Here is a 19,635-nt window from a genome sequence, read left to right as displayed (position 1 = left end):
CTAAGCCTTTTATGCAAACTCTCACTTAACGAACGATTTCTGAGGAAAGCGGAACCTGCATGTGTATGGTATAGCTGTAGGATTGTATAGCTGATAGAATACTTTTAATTATTTTTCTTGTGCAGCACTAGTTGTAAATTTTAGTACCACGTGCCATCTAAAATAACCTGTCATTCACTTTTTTTAAAGGACCCGGGAACTTTTGGAACTTGGTCTTGACAATGAAGATTCAGAGCACGAAAATGATGATGACACAAATCAAAGTTAGTACTTGTTCAGGTTGGGGTTGTGGGGAGCTGGATAGAGACTTGATCATATCTCTGGATCTTGGGTTTCAATGATTCACGGACATCAATAATTGTTCAAGAACAATAAAATTGATAAAAATGAAGTCCTAGCTGTTTTTTTTTCAGGGGGTCAGCGTAGGACCTACAGGGTTCAATGCCTTTGAAAATGTTCAGAGTGTCTCTTTTGTGACTAAATAACTTATCTAGTCAGCTTCTAGGGTTTATGGTAGTGATGGGTTCACCCACACCAATTCATCTTGTATTCCTAGTGTGGTTTTTCAAAAAATCCTAACATTAGGACTCCTGGATGAGCTCCCCACTGTCCCTCTCTGCTTATTTCTGTGTTCTCCTTTCCCAGATTTAACTTTGTGAATCTAGGGAATAAGGGCTTGTGGCAGTAGCAACACCATTTTATGACGTAGGCATTCCCATGGACTGCCCTTCCTTTGTAGATGCTGGAAAATGGAATTTCTAGTGGGTTGAGTTTAGAAGGCTTTAGAAACCAAATTTTTCAGTCTAGCCAGCACAGTTTTATGTAGGTACTAGGAACCTGCCCAGCCACCCTTCTCTTCGTTTAGCTTCTTGCCTGAACGTAGGGTGGAAAATTCCAGTAGCTTAGTTGCAAAAAAAGTGATTGTGTTGGATGTGGGCACCTGAGAGAGAGAGAGAGTGACAGAGACTGAAAGAAGAAGACAAATTGTCTGCAGAACTGCAGTCTGAATAGAAATCCAATGAGTAATCTGACAAGTTCAGCTTTGAAGTACTTATTTGAAAAGAATGAAGGAACTAGCTGCAATCATTTGATGGCTGTTACGATGCCGAAGTTTTCTGTGGGAGGGATGGAAGTGAAAGAGGGAAGAGCAACAAGATTGGAGGGAGAAAAAGATAAATGACAAGAGAAGTAAATGGTAGAAAAGAGGGAAGATTTAAAAAATAGACAGGGAGTCATAGTAATATTTTAAAAGGGAAGGGTAGTTGAATGCTGTTCCTTGTTTTTATATAGTATTTTAAATGTGCAAAAGTATTATGGGTGTTAATTTGTTGGAAGCTGCCCAGAGTGGCTGGGTCAATCCAGTCAGATGGGCAGCATATAAATAATAATTATTCACAATTACTATTTTTAATAATTTGGAAAAAATATAAGCTAATAATCAAGAAGCAGACAAAAGTGGAATAATTACTGATATTTTGTCCTAAAAAACTGGCGAAGTGTTATCGACATAGGGTAACAGAGCAAATCTGTATCAAATAATCACTGTTATATTGTAATGATTTTTTTTAACTGGACACTTTTCAGGTGCTACACTTAATGACAAAGATGATGACTCCCTTCCAGCTGAAACAGGCCAAAATCATCCATTCTTCCGACGATCAGATTCCATGACATTCCTTGGCTGTATTCCGCCCAATCCTTTTGAAGTTCCTCTAGCAGAGGCCATTCCACTAGCAGACCAGCCACATCTGTTACAGGTAATATTAACTGAGAAAGTGAAAGCTTAAATTGCTTGATTCCTAAGCTGCACACATAATTTAATACTCCAGACACCTTAGCCATTGTTAAGCAATTGTGAGCAGATTGTAAATCAGCTACAACTTCTGCTAATACATGCAGTAGGAAGTTCAGTGCCTTATTGCCCAATATGTCAATCTTGTTTTTGTTAAGATATGGTACACCATTCCAATTTCCGTCTTTCCAAACAACAGCCTTTTATGGTTGGCTTAGTTCCGCCGCACCCATTGCAAAACAAGCTAACTACCCAGTGCCTTAATCAGTTCTAATGTTAGTGAAGCAAAATATTCCTTAAGATTAAACCCTGTAATAGTCATTTGGAGTGCTGTTCCTGGGTCTGGGTAGCTAATTTGTTCAGATGCAAGGGAGGAATTGATACAGCCAGTAGTTTTTTTGCCATGTTACTCTTCCTCAAAGCATGGTGGTATGTGAGGAAGAAAAATTGAAATTCTCACTGTAGAGAAGAGATGCATGGATCAGCTGCTTACGTTGTAATCAGGAAGGTTGCATCTGCATCAGTGTTAGCTCACATGTAAATTACCTCTGGGTTTTTTTCAGCCAAATGCTAGAAAAGAAGATTTGTTTGGTCGGCCAAGTCAGGGTCTATATTCATCCTCTGCCAATAGTGGAAAGTGTTTAATGGAAGTGACTGTGGATAGAAACTGTCTTGAGGTATGAATTTATTGTGATACATGTTACAAATTCATAACATTGCTTCCTTCCCTCTCCATTCCTCCACTTTCTCCTTCACTCTTATTTTGCTAAAAAACCAAGAATAAGTCTATATTTATATATCCATATTTCTTTATCCACTACACTCAGTACCTTTCCAGACCTTCTAAGGATTTCCCCCTGCCTTAAAGCAGTGTTTCCCAACCAGTGTGCCTCCAGATGTTTTGGGACTACAACTCCCATCATTCCTGACCACTGGTCTTGCTAGCTAGGAATGATGGGAGTTGTAGTCCCAAAACATCTGGAGGCACACTGGTTGGGAAACACTGCCTTAAAGAACCACAAGATTACCATAGTATTCATTTCAGATTCTGGAAATGCAATTGCAGTAGCTGGAAGACAGGCCGTACCCAAATACAATTGCTGCCTGTTCCTCTAGTGAGCAGTCAGATAGCTATTAACTCTTTCTCCAAGTGGAGAATGCATAGAAGTTGTTTCAAAAAAAGGCTCGTTAGATGTTTATATGATGGATGCATCCACAATGGATATTTCCAAATGTTCATGGCTACTTGTGTGTATGCAAAATTAAATTTAGGTGTTAATAGGATGATAATTGGAAGAGAAAAGGCCTGCTCCCATAGAATATTAGATCTGAAAATTCCACATTGCTATTTTGGAGTGCTCCTCATCTCAATCTATAATACTATGTATATTATAAGCTTGGACATTCTTAGGGCTTGCTTTGATGTAGTGGAGAGATCCATGGATAAAAATGAACTTTGATCCCACTGATTTCTATAGGACCAGTCAAGTTAATCCTGACTCTCTGGCTCAGCTAGTATTAGAGCTTGGGTTCTTGCACCATAGTGACCTTGTTTGTACGACATGATGACAAGAGTTAATGATTCACTATGGATGCACTAAGTTGGGCTGTAGCATTATGCCTGAACCAGTGATGGGGGTTTGTTTTGCTCTAAACAAACCATGATCTGTAGGCAAAGTTTGGTCTTGATTTACAGATTGCATTTGGTTGAGTAAAACAAACCAGAGTCCCTGGTTGGGACATAATGCCAGGTTTGTTTCTCCTGCTTGTTGGTGGGATAGAGTGAAGAAGCCAAGATCAGCGATTTCATGATAAAGTTGACAATGGGTAATGATGATATGCAGACTGTACCAAAATAGTATTGCAGATTAGTCTAGAGCATGAAAATACCCTACAGTGTTTTACAAACCTGTTTCATTGCCCTTTCGTTTAGGTTCTTCCAACCAAAATGTCTTATGCAGCAAATTTAAAAAATGTTATGAGCATGCAGAATCGGCAGAAGAAGGAAGAAGAACAAAATGTGCCATCTGAAGAATCGGAGAGTTCTAAGCCAGGCCCTTCAGCTCATGATCTTGCAGCACAGCTGAAGAGCAGTTTACTGGCAGAGATTGGACTGACCGAAAGTGAAGGTCCACCTCTGACATCCTTCAGGTACCATTACTTACGAAACAACACCTTTACTTTTACTCCATTGTCCTCAATACTGCATAGCCAGGAGAGTTGCCACATATGACTGCTTGGGATAGGCAACAGCAGCAGGAAAATGAGCGAGGAAATGGCTGTGTTGTGAACACAGGGTTTCCATCTTGGTTCTTATTTGATTTTTGCAATTACCATTGCTATTTGGTATTTGCATTGTTTTGGCAAGTTCCACTTTTCTTTGTATGTTACCACGCTATTTAATTCATGTGCTTGTGATCAAGATAATCCTTGATGGAAACTGCAGAGAGATTGTCACTTGCCTCTTCCTGTTAGAAACTTTGAGCTGTTTGGCAGCAATTGAACACAACACAATCCTAATTTTCACATGTTTAGTATATAAAAGTAATCTCTCTTCTCCTGGTTATTTTTTAATTTTTGTCTACCAGGCCACAGTGCAGTTTTATGGGGATGGTTATTTCTCATGATATGCTGCTTGGACGTTGGCGGCTTTCCCTAGAGTTATTTGGAAGAGTGTTCATGGAAGATGTAGGAGCGGAACCAGGATCGGTATGTATCTTCTTGAATGAAGACTGCTAGATTGTTTTGTAGGCCTTTCCTTTTACTAATACATTGTTTCTCTTTGTAGATTTTGACTGAATTAGGTGGGTTTGAAGTAAAAGAATCTAAATTCCGCCGAGAAATGGAAAAACTGAGAAACCAACAATCTAGAGATTTAACACTAGAGGTAAGAAGCTTTAGTGCTATCTTTTTGAGTTTAGCTAGATTTAAAAGATGAACAGTTTTGGATATCCTGTTGCTCTTGTAATTACTTACCTCAGTAAATTAGGATGTAAAAGGGTGGCCCAGCCATCGCTGTGTATGCTGCAGCTGAAGGATGTTTTTGGGTGCTAGTGTGGCTATATATCATATTTTCATTCTTTAGCTTGTCTGTTCTTTACAGTGTTCTCATAATGTGTTTTCTAGGTTGATCGGGACAGAGATCTTCTAATTCAGCAGACGATGAGGCAGCTCAACAATCATTTTGGTCGCCGATGTGCTACAACTCCAATGGCTGTCCACAGGGTAAAGGTCACGTTTAAGGATGAACCAGGAGAAGGCAGTGGTGTAGCAAGAAGCTTTTACACTGCCATTGCACAAGCTTTTTTGTCAAACGAGAAGCTGCCAAATCTGGACTGTATTCAGAATGCCAACAAAGGGACACATACAAGTAAGTATATTGTAATAAATGTGTTATGTATAACATTGAAGACTTGGAACAGTGAAGCAGGATAAGGGGCAAGAAATTATTCAGGGTTCTGCATTATCCTCAGGCTTTCAAATCATTATGGGGGGGGGCACATCTGCTTATTTAACAGTAAAACTGAGGATGCTGAATTTTGCACTCAGCACAAGTTTGTGCACTTAAGATGGTCACAATGCAGAGTTCTGATGGGAAAATCTGTATTCTCCATCAGTCCTTCATTTAAACATAGTGTAGAACATTTTAGCATGAAATAAAGATGCCTGCAGATGCACTAAGAGAACATTGGGTGTGTGGGTGGGAACAGGAAGAATTGTCAGACTGCCAGAATTCTTCCTTGGTTCCATATTATTCCCATAGAATACAAGATAACAGATTCCTGCCTTGAGTATGTATGCGAAACTTGAGTCTATATGCTAAACTTCATCAAAGGGGAGTCAACTAAAGAAAGGGAAAGTAACAGGCAGGACTAACAGGGAAAGCAAATGGATTTTATTTTAGTTACATGTACTTGGCTTGGTTTTTTGAGGCTTCAGCCAGTGAAGGGTTACATTTTAACCCTTCTTCAAATTTTTTAAGGTAAACTTCCAATATTGTGTGGTGGTAGAATAGAACTTGGTGAACAAGCCTGATTTATATATGTCTTTAAATCTTAATTTGGAATTGTGATTCCAAGCTAAATTTTGTGTTCTTCTCCCTCAGCCTTGGTTTCCACAGGTTCATGATCTTTCATAGTATTTATAAGTGAGCATTGTTGCAAAAGTGAGCGTTGTTTACAAACCATAAGTATGTCTTGCCCCTTTAAGGTCTCATGCAGAGATTACGAAACAGAGGGGAGAGGGATCGGGAAAGGGAGCGTGAAAGAGAAATGAGAAGGAACAGCAGCGGCTTGCGAACTGGTTCTCGGAGGGACAGGGATAGGTAAGTAGCTTTCTTTTGAAGTTAACTTCAAATCAGGAGAAGATTTGGAATAATAAAGCTCATTCTCACCAGGAATTTCATTGAAAGGCAGAAAATAAATCTCTAAATTAAATGGTCCTCAGAAACAGGGATTCAAAAGTGAGCAAAAGAATTAACTAGGAAGCACCTGCCACTTTAGGTAAAGGTAAAGGTACCCCTGACCATTAGGTCCAGTTGTGGATGACTCTGGGGTTATGGTGCTCATCTCGCTCCCTAGGCCGACAGTGCCGGCGTTTGTCCGCAGACAGCTTCTGGGACATGTGGCCAGCATGACTAAGCCACTTCTGGCGAACCAGAGCAGTGCACGGAAACGCCATTTACCCTCCTGCCGGAGCAGTACTTATTTATCTACTTGCACTTTGATGTGCTTTTGAACTGCTAGGTGGGCAGGAGCTGGGACTGAACAACGGGAGCTCACCCCATCGCGGGGATTTGAACTGCCAACCTTCTGATCGGCAAGCCCTAGGCTCTCTGGTTTAGACCACAGCGCCACCCACGTCCCTACCTGCCACTTTACTGGGACACAAAACAAAAGGTGGGGAAGGATGTGTTTAGCGCAGCAGGAGCATACCCTGTAGTGCATTTGATGTGGACCTTTCGGAGAGCAAAGACAATTTCTGATGAATTGCTGTTGTTTTTAAGGGACTTTAGAAGGCAACTCTCCATTGATACCAGACCTTTTCGACCCGCATCAGAAGGGAATCCCAGTGATGACCCTGATCCTCTTCCAGCACATCGGCAGGCCCTGGGTGAAAGACTTTATCCCCGTGTACAAGCAATGCAACCTGTAAGGCTAATGTTCTCTTCTGTCTACTGTGGTGAAAATCATTCTTGTTTCTTAATATTGTACTGTACAGTATTCCACTTAAAAATTGGGTGTGTCTTCACATACTTTACATGTTGGTGAATAAGCTGAAGAATACAAAGAGTTTTGCCTTAGGCTTGCAATTCTTTGTAGTTGTAGGGGCCCGTTAAGGATCCTGTACTCCCCTAGGCATAGGGCTTCAAGATGGATTGTGGTGGAGCAGCAGCTATATATGTAACAGGATCCATACCCAGAGCTTCTGCCTCCCGTTAAATAAATGCAAAAGCCCACAAGCACCAGTTACAGCAGGGGGCTGAATCCAGGGCAGCTGAAGTTTCCCGAATCTGTAATTTCCAAGCAGATGGAGAAGACTAGGGGGAAATTGGAATGTAAGATATTAATTTCTCGTTTCCAGGCTTTCGCAAGCAAGATCACTGGCATGCTGTTGGAATTGTCTCCTGCTCAGCTGCTTCTGTTGCTCGCCAGTGAAGATTCCCTTCGAGCGAGAGTGGATGAAGCTATGGAACTCATTATTGCACATGGAAGGTAAACTAGTGTTAGGGATAAATCCTTAAGGGAAAACTTTTTCAGATTGCACCTGGCTTTGAGCTGTCACAGGGGAAAAACTGAATTAGATCTTTTGTACATTGTAGCTCCTCTACAGAATTCCTGTGGTTTTGTGCTTGTTTTTCTTTGTTTTCCCACTGGAAAACTATTTGTTGGGTATTCAGAATATTGAGAAAGAAAGGAAGGCAGATCATTTAGCAGCTAGTGAAATCCATCTGTGCCCGCTTTTTCTTTTCATATTTCTTGGAAGGACAAAAAAAAAGAGTGATTTATTTTACTATGTTACAATAGCATTTAAACTGAATTTTAAAGCAATGACATTGACTCTGGTTAAATATTTTTCTTTCATTCTGTTCAAAAGGGAAAACGGAGCTGACAGTATCCTAGACCTTGGCTTGTTGGATTCTTCAGATAAAGTACAAGTAAGACATATGTTTTAACAGTGCCTTTATTAGTTTACTATTATCTGGATGGAAAATGTTGGACTGTTTGCAAGAGGGAAAGATTCCTTCAGTCTAGTACTGTGGTGGTGAAACTAAATTTTATTTTAACTTTTTGCTTTAAAGGGATTACAAATAAAATTACAACTACGTGTGCAATTCCATTAACTTTACCATTTGTTTAATTCCCTTGTTTTTCTTGGATGTGGTTTTGACAAACAACTTGTATCAGTGAAGAATATTTCAGTCCTCATTAGTGTGCAGAAAAAAAAGACCCCAACCCCTTTTTTTACTTCTCTCTCTCTCTTTTTTTTTAAAAGGAAAACAGAAAACGTCATGGTTCCAGTCGCAGTGTGGTAGACATGGAATTAGATGATACAGATGATGGTGACGACAATGCACCGCTGTTCTATCAACCTGGAAAGCGTGGCTTTTATACACCAAGGCCTGGCAAAAATACAGAAGCCAGACTAAATTGTTTCAGAAATATTGGCAGGTAAAATATTCTCTAGCTTTGTGTGCATCGCTTTGTGTGAAAAATACTAGAAAGTATATAAAAGTAACAGTCACAAAAGATGTAAGATTTTGCAATTCAGCACCAGGTTTACAATGATTTCAGCTAGACTTTGAAAATATACCCGTAATTGATTTCGTTTGCTTAGGTGCTCTTCTTTTGACTTTGTTTCTTCATCACTTTTTCTCTTCTTGTTCTGATATGTGTGTTTTTTCAGAATTCTAGGTTTATGCTTGCTACAGAATGAACTTTGCCCCATCACGTTAAATCGACACGTAATAAAAGTTCTTCTTGGCAGAAAGGTAAACTTGCATATAAATCATAAGAATAGTTAATTATAGGGCTGCAGTGTTATTTGATTAAAATTGTGGTGCTTGGTTTAAAATGTAGAGCTTGGTTAATTGGATATTGCCGCTATGTCACCCGACCTTCCATTTAAAGCAATGATTCTTTCTCCCTCTGCTGTGTACTTTTCCCACCAGAAAAATGGGAGCTCCCTCCAGAGTTCCATGTTTGTTCAGGCTTCTTTGAGCATTAGGAAATTGTACTTTCTAGCCACCTCCAGGGCCGCTCAGGAAAAACTGTGATGTACAAACCTATTTCAAATGGTGTTTCAGATCGTTAACCTTTCTTAAAAACAGATGTAAGTTTGAACGGAGACATAGGCCCAAATCAGACATGGCATAACGTGAGAGAAAGCACTGGGCCCTCCCTCCCTTATGGTGCCCTCTAGGCTTATCCTGTTATTGTGGCTTGTATTCAAAAACGTTTCCTGGCATGCACATAAGTAGTAACTGTAATTTAGAGCAAGCCAGGAAACCAGTGCCAAGGTTAGGTGTGCAAGAAGGGAGGAATGTTATGTCTGAACTAGGCACTTTTGTTTCCTTATGAAAGAACAGAAGATTTGGACATAACGCTTCTCCTGACTAACTTGCTTGGTATGGCCACAATATTTGTAATGCTTTTTGAAGTTCTAAACAGCAAAACTGCTCAGTAGAGTAGCTGTCTTGGTGAGCCGACAATAAAACTAAAAGTGATGTTTTACATGTGCATTTTAATTTCAGGTTAACTGGCATGATTTTGCTTTTTTCGATCCGGTAATGTATGAGAGTTTGCGGCAACTTATCCTCGCTTCCCAAAGTACAGATGCTGATGCTGTTTTTGCAGCAATGGACTTAGCATTTGCAATAGACCTGTGCAAAGAGGAAGGCGGAGGACAGGTAAACAGCAGTTACACTGTTACTCAGACCAGTCACCCCTTTTTGCTATTAATTGGAAATGGATGGATGCTTCTGTAATATTAGTGGCCAGTTTAACAAAACATATGGCTGAGGAAATTTCCGCTTGGAATAGGTTTCCATTATGGGACGTATTTGTAAGTATTTTAACAAGTTGGATTTTTTATTTAATTTTTAAAAAACCACCCTTCTGTTTCACAATATTTTCCTAGGTTGAACTTATCTCCAATGGTGTAAATATACCAGTCACTCCTCAAAACGTTTATGAATACGTCCGAAAATACGCAGAGCACAGAATGTTAGTAGTTGCAGAACAGCCTCTACACGTAAGTAATGTGACATGCTTCTCTGAAAGTAGTATGGTTGAAAGGCATTGGCTTATTTTGATGTTTTCTTACATTGGATAATTTGCATTGAACTGTGTCTTTGAATCGATACATCACAATTTCTGTGCAGTCCCTGAAACCGAGCAAACAATGGTTGCCAGGAGGGTTTCTTCTGCTCACCTGCAGGATTGTAAGGCTCCTGTGAAATTTACAAATAGCACAGGAAGTGCTGCTCTGCCTTATGATCTGCTCTTCTAGTTTCTCCCCTTCTGGAGGAAGGAGGCCGGGTGTTTTTTTTCCTGGCTGTCACTTCTGACAGCTGGTGCAAGTTGACTTTTTAGTTCGTTTGGCCATTCAATCAGGAAAAAGAAGTAGAAATTTTGTATCAATACCTTGAGATGAAAAGTATCTCACTTGATGTTTCTCATTATAATAACTTTCTGGGTGGTGAAGGGGCTGCCTTATTGGCCTGTGATTCCTATGCAGAAGTAAATACTGTGTGAAGGTTTACTTTAGCAGAGTTAAACAATCCCCTTTATAAGTTTATGCAGCAATCAGCTTGTTGCTGACTCGTCTGAGTTCTACTAATAAAGATGCCTTCCTGGTTCAAAATCCCTTTGAATCCCTCTTAAAGAATACACACACACGTTAATAAAAAACTATTTTACTCTCGGATTCATTCAGGTTTACAAAACTGTACCTGAAGGCAGGGGACACGAGTGGTGCTGTGAGTTAAACCACAGAGCCTAGGGCTTGCCGATCAGGTCGGCGGTTCGAATGCCTGCGACGGGGTGAACTTCTGTTGCTTGGTCCCAGCTCCTGCCAACCTAGCAGTTCGAAAGCACGTCAAAGTACAAGTAGATAAATAGGTACCACTACAGCAGGAAGGTAAACGGCGTTTGCGTGTGCTGCTCTGGTTCTCCAGAAGCGGCTTTGTAATGCTGGCCACATGACCTGGAAGCTATACACCAGCTCCCTCGGCCAATAATGCGAGATGAGCGCCGCAACCCCAGAGTCGGTCACGACTGGACCTAATGGTCAGGGGTCCCTTCACCTTTACCTGAAGGCAGGCTTAGGTTACAAAACAAGTAAATAAACTATACCAGAGGGAGGAACTCAGCAGTTACTATCTTTCAAAATTACTAGACAGACTGGTTGTCACAGCAACCAGTTATAACATGGAGGCCATTAGTCCTCTGTCGGAATGTTGCACTTGACTGCACCTTTACATCCCACAAACCCACGCCATGAGGAACAAATGGGACTCCTGCTAAAACTCAACATGCTAGAAATTGGGTGTCCACAAATGTTGGCTGACCTTAATAGCCAGGCCAAAACTTGTAAACACCAAGGGTTGGAGCCAATGTTAGTAATACTTGGAATATTAAGGGGCATTGCTTACTTTGGCCAGCAGCTTCAATACTCTTGAGTAGAACTTTGTTTGCCGCAATCCCAAGATCCTGCCTCTCTTCTTGTTCCTGACCTTGCTCTGTCCCTCTACATGAGGTCATGTCAAGTTCCCAGTTCTTGTCCTCAACTCAGCCCAGTACAACCCTGTCACCGAGCTCCATCTTCCAAGTGCAGGGCTCCCTTCATAATGCTTGCCAGAGGACAATAGCTCTCTTGCCATGACAAACAGATTTATCTGCCAGTCGTTCTTTCCATCTAGTTGTGTAGTAACCAGCCAACATGCAGTTCATGGTAGTGTTAAAATTAAAATTATTGCGGCTTTTTCAGGCAATGAGGAAAGGTCTGCTGGATGTACTTCCAAAGAATTCATTAGAAGACTTGACAGCAGAAGATTTCAGGCTTCTCGTAAATGGCTGTGGTGAAGTAAATGTGCAAATGCTAATCAGCTTTACGTCCTTCAATGATGAATCAGGTATGAAATTCTTTGTGTAATCTTTTAGTCGTGCAGCAGTAATATTGCTCAATACTGCTTTTTTCATATTGGTTAGACAAATGTAATGTTTCCTGAAGCATGCAGACTATGGGGGAAATTCAATGTGAGCAAGCATTTGAGTTTGCCTGATAGAATGATCTCCCCTCTCCTCCTGCCTCATGCTGATCTAGGGGTTCTTTCGGCCCTCCAGAATGCGTTTTGGGGGAATGAAGAGGGAGAATAAGCCCTGTTGCCCTAGTGGGAGTCCTTGCTCAGAGTGCTAGCAGAACGGGTTGGTTTGCTCCAGCTTTGTGTCTCTCCATTGTACTTGGAGATTTTTGCAGATCTACAAAAATCACAGTGCAGATGGCCCATCCGTTTCTCCTTCACACCAGTCTCTTCAGACCTTTTTAATATAAACTATTACTTGCATACTAAAAGTAGTCTAGTGAAACCATGTCCTTGGATCCCTCTGTCTGCTCTTATTGGCATTTTAATTCACGGTTGTTGCTATTTGCACAACCAGAGTATTTCCATTAAGTTCACTATGTGATATCCACAACTAAATGTTATTATCTGCCTGCTCTTCTGTTAATTTATTTCATTTTTGAACAGGAGAAAACGCTGAAAAGCTTTTGCAATTCAAACGTTGGTTTTGGTCCATAGTTGAGAAGATGAGTATGACTGAAAGGCAAGATCTAGTAAGTATTCTTTTTTGGGGTGTGTGTGTCAAAATATGGGATTTGTTAATCCCTGTTGGTGCTAGATGACTGCACATTCAGGAGAAAAAGAGTTTCTTATTTTAACTACCACAGTATGGTCTCATTTCCTCCTGGGCCCAAAGAGCAAGTTCAGTCACTCAGGAGTTTGGGATTTGGAGTCTCTTCAAGATTGGTTCCTCCTGGTACATTTCAAACCTCTTTTGAAACTGAGGGGGGAGTATCAAAATCAGGCTGCAATATAATACAGAGTCTGCCGTAAAAAAGAAAATCAGTAACATTTCCCCTTGGGCATTAGTTCTGATTTCAGCATTTGAGTTCTTTAAAAGACTGGACAATGAGAATCTTGGGTAGATTAATTTTAGTTACTCTCATAAAACTAATAATGAGATGGTCATTTTCTGAAATGCTTCACATTTGTTATTTGAGCATTGTAGGTTTCCGTTACTGATTATTAACCACTTCAAGCTCTGTGTTAATTATTTTCTCTACCATAGAGCTCCATTATTTGTGGAAAAACAAATAATCAAAGATGGTGCTGACAGATAGCACCTTAAATATTGTTTGAATCTACAGGATTTTGGCATAAAGGGATGTAACGTTAGTAACAATGATGTATGGACATGGGGGACTAGGCTAGTGCCTTAAATGTTCCCAGTAAATTAAAGTATTAAAGTATTTAAACCTGGCGCCTGCTTCCCAAAGCCCAGGAAGCTTCTGCCTGGCTTAGGGAGGGAGGCACAATGCTCTGATGGGGTCCAATATTCCTTCCTCCACATTCCCAAAGCCCACCAATGTTCACGTGTTTGACGTCAGGACATCATGCATGCAACGTTCCCCCCCCCCCAATCACCCTTGCAAGCTGGCGCTTCTGGCCCTAACTGTCCCAATACGATAAAGTTCACCGCACGCCACTGAAATATAAAATTGGCATGTGAGTTTCCCTCTCCCCAGATCATTAACAGATCAATGTTTATTTGCACCTTAGGTTTATTTCTGGACGTCTAGCCCATCCTTGCCCGCTAGCGAAGAAGGATTTCAGCCCATGCCATCCATCACAATAAGGCCGCCAGATGACCAACACCTTCCTACAGCGAACACTTGTATTTCTCGCCTTTATGTCCCTCTGTATTCTTCTAAACAGATTCTCAAGCAGAAGTTGCTACTCGCCATTAAGACCAAAAATTTTGGTTTTGTGTAGAGTAAAAAAAGTGTGTATTGCTGTGTAATATTAATAGCTAGTTTTTTTGTAGATTTTCCATTTGTCTATAAAAGTTTATGAAAGTTAATGCTGTCATACTCTCCCTGCTGGTATTGCAATGACTAAATGCAACATTCCTGTACTAAGTTTGCAACCCAAGGGGCCGAAGGAGCACTAGCAATGTTGGACTGTAACCATTTGCTAGTTGCCGGCTTCCTGGCCAACCCCAGCCAAAGATGACAGCAGAACAATATAAATTACACTGTGATTTAGCTTTTTGCCGGGGGAGGGTGGGGAAGGAATATGTAAAATGTTCTAAGAAAATTCACTGCTGCCTTTGTGGAAAGTGCTTCAGCAAAGGTTCTTGTATAGAGGGAGTAGGGAATTTCAAAATAAAAGATGAAGTATGTTCTGTGTTTTATTTTAACTTTTTTTTTTTTTAAAAAAAAGGTGTTTAATTTTGTGGTTGGCTGCAGTTGTGCATCATGTATATTGAACTTGTAAAAAGTTCTTGCCAGTTAGAGCTAAGAGTTGAAATCATTCAAGTTTGCTTACAAAAACCACTGCCATTGCAAGTTTTGTCTCTTTGCATTGGACTCTGGCACACAAATAACACCACTAATGTTTTGCATGTAATCTGTATACCTTAGTGAGGATCTTTTTGTACATAACAAGGAAGCCAATGCACAGTATTTAATCGTTCACAATCAACATTTTTGTATCCCTCTTTCCTCAAGCAGTCAGTCAGAAGGTTGTTCCACTTCCAACTCCAACCTGGACACTTGTTCTGCTGTGTCTCAGACTGTTTAAAATTTCAGCCTAGGCACTACCTGGTAACTGTAAAATGTTTATAAGATCATGATTATTTGAAGGTACATTTTGAAGAAATTTAATGTTCGTGAGCAGCTTAACTACTTTTGTATCTAGCCTTTTTTAAGTATCTTGTTACAGTTTTTAATAAATTACAGACAAAAGTACAAAGTCATACTGAAGAAACAATAGTTTTTATTTATATAGCCTGCATAATCCTAGTTATCACCACACACCACAGTCATTCACAAAGCCACTCTAAATTTCATAAGTGAATAAAACTCACCCTCATCTTCAGTCGAAATGGAAGGAGTTCAGCCCACATTTTACAGTTAGCAGAACTGCCCTGCCCTGGCAAGCTCTCGTTTTCACCAGGCTGTATAAGATGGAGGCGTAATGTAGTTTTTGTTCAATCAGCACAAAGAAAAGTTTGCCAAATGTATTGTGGTGCGCTGAGTGCTTGCTTTTTTTTTTAATTAAACATTTTTACAATGAAGGGGAGAGAGTCCTATTGTATTTCAGTACGCTAGGGTCCCGTTTTGTTTAGTTCTTAAGTGATGTATGAAAGGGGGAGGCTCTGTGTTGTTGCTTGCTCACCATCTCGTACTAGACATAAAACCTCTTTCCATTATGATTGGTAGCTTCAGTTGTTCCCCTGTCCCTGTGGTTCTTGGCTGGGGGGTGGGTGGGGAGAGAACAGCACATCGCTGCAAATTTGCTTAAATTTCTACCAAAGTGGAAAACTACTCCTCTCCCCCACTCACCCTTAACCACAGCATTCAAGCCCCTTTCTGCCTTAGCTTAAAAATAGAGTGGCTGCCTTCTATAGGAAATCTAACTCTGACAGGCCTTGGGGAAAGCTCGCTAGAGCACATCTCTGACCTCCATGCAGTAGACTCTGAAGACTGTTCTCTTAAAGGTGACTGTGCCAGACTTGTATAGTTAGGGAATAACTGCAGGTGCTTTTTAAAAATAATATTTTTTTCTGCATGTATTGATGAACTAACTAGTTTCCCCCGTGACAGCCCTTTGAGGGATAAGGATGGAGTTTCTGGTGATGTATTCAGTGGATATAAAGTTTTGGATTCTATTCCTGAATCTGCTACTGGCTTTTATGGCAAGTTACTTAATGTCTCTGGGCCTCTTACTCACATTCTGTAAAATAATGATAGCTACCTACCTCACTGAGGTGTTGAGGCTTAATAAGGTTAATCTCTTCCAGAGCCCTCTTATGAAAGGCTGTGTATATTGTAAAGTATTGTTATATATAACCTGTGTATATATAGCATATCCATATGTTATATGTATAAATTATGTATATAACATAGCTGTTTTACAACAATCACAGCAGGATAAAACTACACAGTCAACAAGCCCGATATAGTAGCCTAAAAAGAAAATATATACATGTAGACAACACTTTGCTGATACTCTAACCGAAGGGGAAAGCTAGAATGATTTATGCTGTAGTCATTGACTCAAGATGTATATGTAGCTATATAAATAGCTTTTCTCTGTATATTTGAACAATATCAAGCTTTTCATAAGAAATGTTTATTAAAATTCTACACCACATTGCTGTCTGGCTTAAGTTAGTTTCTTTTAAATATGTGGTATAGAGTAAAAGGAAAAGCAAAGCAATAGGAAAACTTTAGTTCTTTGAAGCTAGAAGTGTAGATGTGGTTTCTCCGATTGTGTATTGCAACACACAGTGCTGGTTTGAAAGCTGATACTAATGCTCCCAGATTTAAAAAATGGAAATGGGTTTCTTCTTAAGCCTGTTTCCCTGGTAGTTATTGAGCCCATTGGCTTGGAAATTATCATGTATGAGTCACTTTGGCCTGCTTAGGTTCTTGGTCTTCTACCAGAAGATGGTGCCAAGGGGTAGGGAAGGGGTTGTCTGTCACCATCATCCACAAGGCCAATGTGAGAGGGTCAAGCACTGCAGCCTGTTTGTGCCACATTTTATTATTGTGTGTTCACAATTATTCACTGTATATTTCTTGTTTTTGTTATTTTTCCATTAGTTAAGCCTAACCGGAGATGGAGTGAGCAGCAAATGTTAAATGGGGCCTCAGTCTTTCAAGCAGACATACAATGCAAAAATTGTCTCATTTTGCAAGCCACAATCTTAAACTAAATATAAACGTATAAACATATCTAACAACTGCTATCTTACATATCCTTTACTTACAGGTAGGTAGCCGTGTTGGTCTTAGTCGAAGCAAAATAAAAAAATTCCTTCAGTAGCACCTTAAAGACCAACTATATACCAAAATATAAACTTAGTTGGTCTTTAAGGTGCTACTGAAGGAATTTTTTTATATCCTTTACTGTTTGGCAAGCAGGCCTGCGCTACCCAACTAAAACAGGCAAATGTAAGAGCAAACATATTAATCGCAGTACAAAGGATTTGAGATGGGACATTTAATAGTAAAGACATCAGTAAATCATCACATGTAAATCCCTGAAATAAGCATCTTGGTAAACTGAAAAGTACAGTACAAGTACTGCAAAGAAAGATACAAATAAGAATTACGCGGCAGATAAGCCTTCACCAATGCTATGTCTTCCAAATGGTTTGGAATATAGCTCCCCGTTCACCCCTGTCATTATGTGCCAAGGGGTTTGTGAAAGCTGCAGGAGATGGATATTTTATTTGACTCTACCAGGCACCTGCAAGCAAGAACGATCATGAAACGATTTAAATAAACATGAAATCCAATGCCTGGCGTGCTATGGTCCATGGGGTCACGAAGAGTCGGACACGACTAAACGACTAAACAACAACAAAAAAGCTTTCTAAGTGAACTGATTTTCACAGATTACTCTGGTCTTGGCGGAGTTGATTATAGTCTTATGCACCTCCATCTATGGCATCATCTTCAGTGCACTGCATGACCCGCACGCCAGGTAAAGTGCTGCATGAGTTTTAGGATATTTTTTAAAAGCAAGTCTGGTATGCATTCCAGATAAAATATTTGGATACCACTGGATGAAATCTTTTGAGGCTCCTTATGTTGCAAGAATTTCAACACAATCTTCCAAAAGCTTTTTTGGCTGGCCAGACACTGAGCAAAGGTCAACTTTGGAAACAAAGAGGTCAACAACAGATGGTGATTATTGCCGAATGAGATAACGCCCAACCCTCTTTGCAGGGTCATATACCTAAGTAAATACTTTTAGTGAAGCAGTGTCCGTTCAAGTTACCTTGGAGGCTGAGATGGGCATATGGTTTTGCTATGACATCTTTCAGTGGAACATTTCTCGAGTCATCCCTCTGGCTTGGATTGAAGTCATTAAGTTATAAACAAATTAATCCTCTAGGTTTACAGCTTTACGTATAGGCTACAGACTATATAGGCCCTATAGCTTTTCAGAACTTTAAAGGTGGTAATAGACTCAGAGGGTGGAATTCACGGTTGCCCTATTACCATGGCTCCATCAGCACAACCATTTCAGCTTGCTAGGTGGAACAATCTTGCCTCCCCCCTGTGAGTTTTGAGGGCTCTCCTGCCCCTAAAACTGATTTGGGGGGCCTGTGGGGGAGGAGAGGGGAGATGGTTCTCATACTAGTGCACTCCTCTCGCTAGTGCAACTGTTTAGCTGAATCCATACCACAGAACCAGAGAGTTTGGAAGGGACTTCGGCATTTGTCTAGTCAAATTGCCTCCCAACGTAAGAAATGCACTGCTTCATTTCAACAAAATACTACAGTTATTCTGAGCAATTGATCATACAACTGAACACTACCTTAAAAAGCATGCTGGAACAATAGTTTTAGTTACGTGTCTGTGAAGTTCAGCAAGGAGGGGTGTCTGCCTAATCTCAGTTGGCAGGGAGTTCCACAGGTTTGGGACCACCACACTGAAAGCAGTGTCACTGCAGTTCCTCCTCCTTGGATGTTCTGCTCCTTGGCGCTTGAGTGTTGTTTGTGGCCAGGAGTGTCTCTTTTCTAACTCTTGCCACACCCTCTCTTGATAAACAAGCAACAGACCACTGTGATACATGCTCTACTAACCTCAATATTGCACTGCCCTTACCATAGGCCTGCCTTTGAATGTTCAGAAATGACAACTGATCCAAAGTGCAGCAGCAAGATTACTAGGCATGCCAAGGAGGCCGCAGGATACCAGTCCTCAGAAGAGCTGCTCTGGTTACCAATGAGGTTCCAGGCCGAATACCAAGTGCTACTTTAAACATATAATCTCATGCCTTCTTCCGTATGTTCTCTGCATGCCTTGTGATCTTCAAATAATATCCTTTTGTGCATATTATCTTGGCAACTGATGCTTTCCAACAGAGGCTGTCCATTGAAATAATGACCATCTAGCAACGAGAAGAGCCAGCTTCCAAATCCTCATAAGTTTACTGCACTTAAAACAGCTCAAACTCTATCCTTATATATTACTTATATGAAATCACATTTGACATTCTGTTGTCCATTCACCCCGTTTGGAGAAATCCTCGGGAGCTTTTTGCCATTCATTTTTGTTTTGACCACTCTGATAACTTCAAAGCGGTCAGGGTACTCTAGTTTAACCATCACAGAGCCACAGTTCCTTAACAAACTACTGGGCCTGTAACTCTCTGTTGGTTGAAATGTGCTTAAAATGGATTTTAAAGCGTATACACCACCCAATTTGGTGTCCTTCAAAAGCTTGGTCAAGTTCAATCTCTGCATCTTCAGGTAGAACTAATAAGGGCTCTTAAAGGGGCAAGATCCTCTGGGATGATCAGTTTAGCATAATAACAGATCTCTGCAACTGGAAGGCAGTCCCACGGTCATCTAGTCCAAACCCCAGCAATGCAGGAATCTCAACTTGAGCACCCATGGCTGATGGGTGAATATATGCAAACTCGATTGCATGTTAAAATATTATTTTACATATCTTCCAGTTCACATTTTTTAAGCTTAAGCTTCTTCCCGGCCACTGAGGCAGAGCGCTGAATTCAGACGGGTTATTTATTAAGTTAA

At 40.5% G+C, this 19,635-nt stretch overlaps 1 protein-coding gene across 8 annotated transcripts in view; it reads left to right on the top strand.

Annotated features, from left to right (window-relative positions):
• UBR5 (ubiquitin protein ligase E3 component n-recognin 5) overlaps nucleotides 1-14,284 on the top strand; it is a 69,138-nt gene extending 54,854 nt beyond the window's left edge. For 7 of the 8 annotated variants that reach the window (XM_088675761.1, XM_035126423.3, XM_035126424.3 and 4 more), the window contains exons 42-59: nucleotides 190-263; nucleotides 1,585-1,757; nucleotides 2,356-2,469; nucleotides 3,726-3,943; nucleotides 4,381-4,501; nucleotides 4,581-4,679; nucleotides 4,919-5,162; nucleotides 6,002-6,116; nucleotides 6,798-6,942; nucleotides 7,376-7,506; nucleotides 7,889-7,949; nucleotides 8,288-8,463; nucleotides 8,699-8,783; nucleotides 9,546-9,701; nucleotides 9,932-10,045; nucleotides 11,783-11,927; nucleotides 12,543-12,628; nucleotides 13,635-14,284. In XM_088675761.1, the coding sequence (XP_088531887.1) occupies nucleotides 190-263; nucleotides 1,585-1,757; nucleotides 2,356-2,469; nucleotides 3,726-3,943; nucleotides 4,381-4,501; nucleotides 4,581-4,679; nucleotides 4,919-5,162; nucleotides 6,002-6,116; nucleotides 6,798-6,942; nucleotides 7,376-7,506; nucleotides 7,889-7,949; nucleotides 8,288-8,463; nucleotides 8,699-8,783; nucleotides 9,546-9,701; nucleotides 9,932-10,045; nucleotides 11,783-11,927; nucleotides 12,543-12,628; nucleotides 13,635-13,847 (2,470 nt within the window). In that variant the 3' untranslated portion in view covers nucleotides 13,848-14,284. The remainder of the gene's footprint in view (nucleotides 1-189; nucleotides 264-1,584; nucleotides 1,758-2,355; nucleotides 2,470-3,725; nucleotides 3,944-4,380; nucleotides 4,502-4,580; nucleotides 4,680-4,918; nucleotides 5,163-6,001; nucleotides 6,117-6,797; nucleotides 6,943-7,375; nucleotides 7,507-7,888; nucleotides 7,950-8,287; nucleotides 8,464-8,698; nucleotides 8,784-9,545; nucleotides 9,702-9,931; nucleotides 10,046-11,782; nucleotides 11,928-12,542; nucleotides 12,629-13,634) is intronic. The other variant, XM_035126425.3, reaches the window with a different exon arrangement.
• Nucleotides 14,285-19,635: the final 5,351 nt, after the last annotated feature.

Source organism: Zootoca vivipara, chromosome 8 (genome assembly GCF_965207765.1).
Source record: "Zootoca vivipara chromosome 8, rZooViv2.hap1.1, whole genome shotgun sequence".
Taxonomy (NCBI): domain Eukaryota; kingdom Metazoa; phylum Chordata; class Lepidosauria; order Squamata; family Lacertidae; genus Zootoca; species Zootoca vivipara.
Note: the sequence above shows the minus strand (reverse complement) of the source record. Positions and strands in the feature narration are given on the sequence as shown.